The 8,583-nt window shown below is 37.5% G+C and overlaps 1 protein-coding gene across 1 annotated transcript; it reads right to left on the minus strand.

Annotated features, from left to right (window-relative positions):
• LOC18779438 (pentatricopeptide repeat-containing protein At5g04780) lies at nt 4,750-6,877 on the minus strand. Its single transcript, XM_020556581.1, is given in 4 exon segments — nt 4,750-5,436; nt 5,439-5,834; nt 5,837-6,422; nt 6,424-6,877. Coding segments are annotated over 4 exon segments (1,758 nt in total). The 5' UTR covers nt 6,850-6,877; the 3' UTR covers nt 4,750-5,086.

The raw sequence follows: 8,583 nt of genomic DNA on the forward strand, positions 1-8,583 counted from the left end.
TGGCAGCGAGGATCCATATGTAACCGTCATAAGGGGGATGGATTCTCCCAATTAACCAAATTCGCCCCAAACACTTTTCCAACCACAAAATCAAATTGAATCCCTGCCCAACCACATTCATCCAATTTCCATAAATATTTTTCACACCACAAATACTTTCAAGGTGTCATTCATTCCTTGAAAGTCAAATCAAATTCTCTAGAGAACTACAAATGGCTTGATCCCCAAAAGGGGTATGTAGGCAGTCTAGGGTTCCCTAGATGTAGACATAACATCAAAATCAAATTTCATTATTTATTTCATTCTTCACATTGGAATCAAAGGGTGCTCTCTTTCCAAAGATATTATAATTAAGAGATATTTTCATCTTGAATGGGTCGTACTCAATTGCCCCTTTCAATAGGAAAAGTTCTCAAAAACTATTATTTGCAAATAAGAGTGAGATTATATTTGGTGAATTTTTAATTATTTTATTACTTTTTTTAATCTAACAGCCACTGTAATAACCCGATCCTAATTTAATATTTAATTATTAATTTATTCAAATAAAAGACAATTTTACCCTAGAAATATTTTATTGGTTTAAAAGTTGACTTTTTGTTTGGGATGGAATCTAGGGATTTTTAGTTGTACCGTTGCGTAGAGCACGTCGAGATGAGTTCGTACACACATAGTAGGCTCAAATCAGAGTTATAAAGAAGAAGTTAGAATCTACGAAAGCTCAATGGCATAACCGTAAATATTTCGAAGTCAGTTTTTAAAACCTAGTAGATTTCTTCTATCTCACTCTCCACGAACAGCAGTTTTCAAATGGAGATTTCTCCACCGTCAGGCCACCAATTCCGGTGCCACAACTTGCGAACTCTTCATCTCTCTCTCCTCTTCACATCCATACCAATTTCCAGCCCCATATGCAAGGAATTAAAAGCAAAATTCGAGCCAAACCAGACCCTTTTTTTGAAGCCACAACTGCCGACTATTCCAGGCTTTGCTCCGGCCACCACCGGCCGTGCAATCACACCCAAAATACTCCCCTACCTTCCCTTTGTGTTTTCCCTTGAAGGGTCGACTTAATTTCATCTTAAAACCGTCGAATCCAAACCTAGAAATTTCTAGGTTTTTCAAATACAAAATCATTTATTCAAGGGTTTTAACGGTGGAATTTATCTTCGAGTAAACTCCCCTTCATGTACTTGATCTGTAGGTATGATTATTGGTCGGCAATTTGGAGTTTTCCGATCGCCGGAAAAATTCTCTACACACCTGTCAAAGGTGGCAGCACATCGGCGGGGTGTCAAGGTTTGGTTTTGGTCCTAAAGTGATTCCCACATTGTCCCGAGCACAGCGGTATGCTCGGATTTCAATTTGGTTACCGTTTGACTGTCGATCGGATATCGCATATTAGGCGTTATCCGGGTTCGATATGTTCGGACCATTGGATCAACTTCATTCTCAGATATGTTGATCTAGGTATCTCTAGGATTGTATAGGAATTCGCGAAATGTGAATTGGAGTCCCGGATACTTCAATTCAATGAATCAAAGATTAGGTTAAATGCCAACCATCTGATCGTGAAAGATCCAACCGTTCGATTCGGACTAAACTTGTAGGACAAGTATAGTAAACCTTGTTGAACATGTAGGGACTTTCGGATCAAAAATCGAAGGCCGTGAGCCAGCGGGCCCACTTGACCATGTCTGGACAGTTTAACCCTCGATTGACCGTGAGTCTTCCGAGGTAGTTTCACCCTTTGAGAAGTGCTAGAACGACCATGTAAACGAGGCTTGACTGTTTGTGAACTATTTTGATTATGTTTGGATTATGAGTTTATGTTATAGTGTTTTATGATATTCTTGGGTGTTATTTAGATATTGGAAGATTATCTTGTTATTTATTTATTTATTATTATTATGAGTATTAATAAAGTATATGACTGGGTAATATTGGATTATTCAAATGTTTATGAGTTATTAGGTAATCGCTTTTACTTTCTAAGGGTATTATACTATGTTTCATTGTGCAAAGTTGGAAACGGCTTACTAACTAGATTCTGGTGTGGACGAGAAATTAATTAAATGTCTTATTATATGTTTAGATTTAATATATATACTCAGTGACTTGAAAATGATGAATCATGGACGCTAGTTCTTAACAGAATGTGGTATACATTTTAAATGTAGTTGAGAACTGATTTTTAGAAAGTTGATATAAGAGTTGGAAAATGAATTTGTGCAATAAGGGAAAGTTTATGATAAGTTTCGGAATATGGTTTTCAAACCCACCACAGGACTACCCCCCCAGTTGCCTTTGAAACAGTTTTGTCATTTACGACAATAACCCATGAGTTTCGGGGACACCTGAACCGTATGGTGCCAGGATATGCGTTCTCGGGCTGACTACATGTCCCCCGAGTTCTGTGAGGATGTGCTGCTCAGGTTGACTAGGTGTCCCCTGAGTCTTGTAAGGAATGCGGCTCAGGCTGACTACATGTCCCCTAAGTCTTGCGAGGAATGCGGCTCGGGTTGACTTTGTGTTTCCCAAGCCTGTGAGGAGGTGTCACTTATGTGACACTTGGAATTGACGGAATATTATGGGAATTGACGGAATACTATTGGAATTGACGGAAAATTATGGGAATTGATGGAATATTATGGGAATTGACGGAAGATGGAAAATTATGGGAATTGACGGAATACTATTGGAATTGACGGATCATGAATGGGGGTACGCCTAGGTGGAGAGTATTTTGGTTTTAAGAGGTTTAAACTAAAACTGATGATTTCATCTTGATATTTTTGAGTAGAAGTTTTAATACCCATTTTCTGATTTTATGAGACAAGAGTTCAAGGTTTCCAAGTTTTACGGATTTTCTACAAATCATATCTATTCTCTTAAGTGATGAATTTGTTCTTACATGTGAAAGAGGGGAAGCATATTTTATTTTAAATTGTGGGTATTGACATTAAGGTTTCACGTGGTGAATGCTATTTTATTAATTTTATCGTTTTCCTACTGATAAGTACAGTCTTGATCTCTTGGACTCCTGTGGTCCAAGAGATCGGGACTGCTAATAAGTAATATGTTAATTATATATATATTTATTTGTTTATTTATTATGCACGTCGAATAAATGGAAGATTGTTCTAACATCAATAGCCCTTAATTGAGTTTTAGCGGATGTATTCGAATTACTTATAAGTTTTGCTGAAAGAACTACGTATAGCTTGATCCCTTGTAAGGGTACGTAGGCAACCTAGAGTTACTAGGTACAGCCATAAGATCAAGTGCTGAAAATTTGTTCAATTGGGTTTTATTGAAAATTGATTAAGTATTCACATTATTCTAAGGGTTGAGTTCAGATTCAGAGGATGGAATGTTTTATTTGATTTATGGAGGCCTGAGGCCATTCAAAGTTATTCGTCTGAAGCATGCTGAATGATTGGGAATTGTTTTTCAATGTTAATGATATATTTACAGGTGGAAAGTGATTGGGAAACGAGCAATGTACAGGGGAGACTACCGAATTTTTGGTAGAAGTTAAACCCTAAATAAATTTTTGAATTTTAGTTAGAAGGGAAATTTGGTCAATTTTGTCACATCCGGGGATCGGCTCCTCCGTAGCACGATATTGTCCTCTTTGGGCCCCCCTCTCTGCCCGCACGGTTTTATTTCTGGGAACTCACGAGCAACTTCCCAGTAAGTCACCCATCCTGAGATTGCTCTAGCTCCAACTCACTTAACTTCGGAGTTCCCATGACTCTGAAGCCAATGAGCTCCCAGAAAGCCTTGTGCTAGATGGAGGCGAGCATGTACATATAAGGCACATCACCCCATATCCGTCGGTTGATGTGGGATGTTACAAATTTGGTCAAGGGCAATTTGGTCAATTCGGCCCAAGTTCCAAAGTGGAATTTGGGTCTGGTCCTGTCAGCCACTGTTCACTAGTTAGAGAGAGTGTTGGGGAAAGAGAGAAAGTCGGAGGAGAGAGAGAGCTGACTGAGGTTTTTCAAATTTCACTTTGCAAAAATTATGGTTGTGCCACTGCACTTCCGTAAATCATAACTTCTTCGTTTTGAGTCAGCATTGAGCCTGCCGCCTGTCTATGAACTCGCATCAACGAGCTCCATGCAATGGTGCAACTCAATTTCCCAAATTCCTTTATGAACAAAAAGTGATCAAAATACCCCTACCCCAAGGACAAAAATGTAATTTGAAAAGAAAATGTTTTCAAGAATTCAAACAAACAAGTTCTCAAATTTTTAAGATTAGAAAACAGTTTTCAAGTTGCATACTAAACAAGTTTTTGAATCTTAAAAATAGATTTGAGAACTCCTTGTTTTTAAGAAAAATCAAAGTTTTTGAGTTCCCTATTTGAATAGGATACCAAACGCCCCCTTAACTCTTCTTTTTGTTGTGCCTCACTATTTCTTTCTTCTTTTTCTCTTTCTTCTTCTTTCTCTCTTCTTCATCTTTCTCTCTTTTTCATCTTTTGCATGATTCGACAAATCAATAGCTAGCTTACATCACCTATTGAATTGAACCGAATCATGCCCACCTTTAGTTGGCCGACCTAAAATAATCTGATATGAAGTTATCCTGAGCCCGACAAATTCTACATCTCTTCAAACCCATAGTATTTTGGACATATATCAGGCGTAATGATTTTCCAATAAGCCCAATTTAACCCAACCCAAATCATAATTCATTCAAAAACCTCAATGTTATATACCTTTTTATTGGTCTGTAATTTGCAAAGCTAATTGTGAGCATGGAACATTTTGATAAAGTCATTTGGGGGCTACATGAGTTTTGATGTCATTGTGGGCTCAAAATGGTGATAAGTAAGGAGATTTGGTAAAGTCTTTTAGTCTCTTAACACTTTTCTTACGTTTACTCCTTTAGTCACTGGAAGGTCTTTCACACAGCCAGCCCTTTGATTTTCAAAATGCAAGGTCCCATAGATATAATTCCAATTGCAGAAGACCAAATTTCGGGAGTCTCAGACATCTCTAAAATCTAGTACACTTTCTTACCAAAAGTATCTTGATATCTAATGTTCTGGATAAGTAGCCATTAAATTAATCTTCTACCAAAATTCCCGACAAGAACAACAACCATTCTTGAAATGGTGGAACATGTTAGTATCCCTGACGATGATTTCCTTCCCAGTACAAGATGATGCAATCTTCATAAAAGAATGGCAATCACCACAAATCCTAAGATTCTTCATGATCCTGATAGATGCATTTGAAGGTAAACGCATCAACCCCAAAGTAAGAGCAAGTTTCTCACTGTGGTGCCTCAAAGGTTCATGTTTTCTGTTCTCTCCCATATAATGAAGGTCATGTTCAGTCTCAGCCGCGTAGCCCATAATCTTCAACTCTTCGATCAAACAGTCCAATTTTGAGTATATCCCAGCAATTCTAACATGCGAAACTCTCCAACCATGAATGAGTGAATTTTGTCCTTGATTTCAATCCAACTCTTCCCGGCATTATTAGGTTCTATCTCAGACAAATGCTTAGCTGCTACCTCAGCCAAGTGAAGTTTTCCATGGATCCTACAAGAAGCCAACACTGAATCCCACATGGAAGCAATAGCATCAAATGGAATTTCCTCTATCAAATTATAGACTTCAAACAACAATCAAGACCGACCAAAAAGATCAATCATGCATGAATAGTGAACAACAGTAGGTGACACATTGTGTTCTGTGAGGTTGAAGTATTTCCTTTCACTTTCAATCAATCCCATATGACTACAAGCAGTTAATACATAAACATACGTTACTTCACTTGGGAACCTACCCATCTCCTGCATTTTCTCAAATAGATCATCACCTCTAGGGAGCAAGCATGTCTAGCAAACCCAGAAATCATGTTATTCCATAACACAGTGTTTGTCTCATCCATACCTCAAAACGCATGGTAAGCTTCTTTAATGCTACCACATTTTGCATACATGTCTATAAGAGAGGAAACAATAAATATATTCAAACCAAATCCAGTTTTACATAACACGGCATGCACCTGCTTCCCTTCAATAAGAGCTGCCAGACCTACACAAGCACAAATAGCAGAAGAAATTGTAAACTGGTTCTGCAATAACCCCATCATTTTAGCTCTATGGAAGAACATCAAAGCCTCCTCATAAAGCCCATTTTGCACATACCCGGCTACCATCGAACTCCAAGTAACCTCACTCCTCTCTGGCAGAGACGCAAACACACAGCTTGCATCCTTTATCAAACCAGACTTTGAATAAACGTCAAGCAATGCAATTCCCACATAGACATTTAAATTCATTGCTAACTTAACAGCAAGAGCGTGCAGTTGTTTATACTAAAAAACAGCACATTTCTCTGCACAAGCACAAAGAACACTCGAAACAGTGAATTCACTAAAATGGTTTCCTTCTCTTTCACATCTACAAGAAAAGACCAAGAGCTTTCTGTTCCTCCCCATTCTGGGTAAGTGACCCAATCATCGTGTTTCATGAAACTAAGCTTCTTTCAGGCATTTCATCAAAAACTTTGTCAGCACAATAAACTAAACCGCATTTAGAATACATGTTGATGAGTATGTTAGATGTTAAAGTGCCTGCTTGCAAGCCAAGACATATGATCTGTCTATGGCAGGCCTTACCTTCCATGGGTGCACCTGTTCTTGCACAGCTTTGCAAGATTTGATGCAGAAGTGGAGTATAAGTGTCCCTTGTCTCCACCAAAACAAGGCATTCTTGGTGTCTAGGTCTGTTAGCTCTAGCGCCCTTGGCGATGGCTGAGAACTTTCTGTGATAGTTTTGAGCAGTGTTATAGATTCCCTCCTTGTTTCTTCTCAAGGTTTTCATATTAGCGCTTGCATTGCAAATTGCAATCTACAACATGGTAAAAGCTTTAGAAATAGTGATGGAAATAATCGTATTCTATAGCAGAGGCTCAAACAAGGACCGCAAAGGCCCAACCCAAGCGTGGCTTGGGCTCAATGGCTTGTTTTCTTTTTTGAAGAATGTTTTAAGATTTAAATTTAAATAATTAATTTACCAAATTTTATTATGTTTCTTTGACTGATTCAAGTAACATCTTTGCAGCATTTATCTTTCTGCATTGAGGTCACTATGTTTTACACTATGTTCTGCTTAATTGGGGAGAATTTTTTTAATTTGTATTTCCTACACTCAATTGATGTTGTTGAACTTCTGAAACCTTTCATTTCTATTTGAACCTATTTGGGTCTGGTCGAGTACTTAGATTAGTTAGGGTTGAGTTTTTTATGCTCCTGTGTTTGTTAAACATAAATATGGTGACATGTTACTATGTAAATATGTTAAGTAAATTCTTCGTTTTAGTTTTCCACTGCTAATTAAAAACTCTAATCCAACTCGGTTCCTTAACAACAAAGAGGACTTATCATATCTTAAAAATACTTGAAAATACTAGTAAAAAAATGATCAACTGGTATGGATATTGGTGTCCACAAAGGAGTTTGTATTGACAATTTTAGTGTCCAATTTAGTGTCTAATATACTCTAGGCACCAAAAGTGCCAATACAAACCTTTTTTCGTGGCCCCTTTTGTGTACACCAATGGCCAATATCTATTGATCCTAAATACAATATTTTGATTGTTTTGTGTCATATTATCAGAATTCTCGAAGCATGTGTTGATGTCACATGTTTGAATTCTAGATTGGGACAGAAAAAATGTCCTCAAATTTGAAAAGGCCGAATTCAGTTTAAGTAAAAAGTACATCTCCATGCACTTTTTGGGAATGGAACAAATATATATTTTCGTTAGATTAAAATTGAAACGAAAGGGAAACAAAACATTAATGTAGATTGATATAAGGTTTTAATTAGTTGGATAAACTATTGGATATAATGGTTCCGGTGATGAGAGGGGATTCTTAAATATTAGGCTTGAAACTCAAATTTGAAATCCCAAGTTTTGAGTGTCCCCACTGCTGAAAATAATATAAATGAAAAGACACCATGTTTATTCCACTAGTCTTAAGACGAGTCTCAAAATTGGTTTTTTAGATCCCCCACCAAAGATGTTCTTATATACTGGAAACTTGACACAACCAGGTCCAACAATCATGCGGCTCTAAGTTAGAAATCCTTAAAACCTCAAATAGGTTAACTTATATGATAAAAAAGATACACAGTACCCTTTTGGCCTTTGACCTCTTGAGAGCATACTCTGCATTGACCATATAAATATTATTATGCAACTAGGGTAGGGTTTATATATAATATGTGGACATGAGCTAATGGGGTCTAACCCGACAGAAAATGACTTTGACTTACAGATAAGTAGTTTTAAGTTCTAATCCTCATGACACTTTAATGGTTTTTGCGTGAGAAACCCTCCTCCTTGTAACTATCAATTGTATACAAAATACAAAAAACGTGGACTTGATGAATTCTCTTGAGACTGAATGCCATAGATTGTAGCAGGATCGACATATATTGTCATATCGATGTGGCTCCGAGCAAAATGGGAGGCACAAAAGAATCTGGACGTCACTAGCTCACAAGCCCAGTGGACCACACGGCCTTCCTTTTGTGTTTGAATGTGACTTG

Source organism: Prunus persica, chromosome G2, assembly GCF_000346465.2.
Source record: "Prunus persica cultivar Lovell chromosome G2, Prunus_persica_NCBIv2, whole genome shotgun sequence".
NCBI classification, from domain to species: Eukaryota; Viridiplantae; Streptophyta; class Magnoliopsida; order Rosales; family Rosaceae; genus Prunus; species Prunus persica.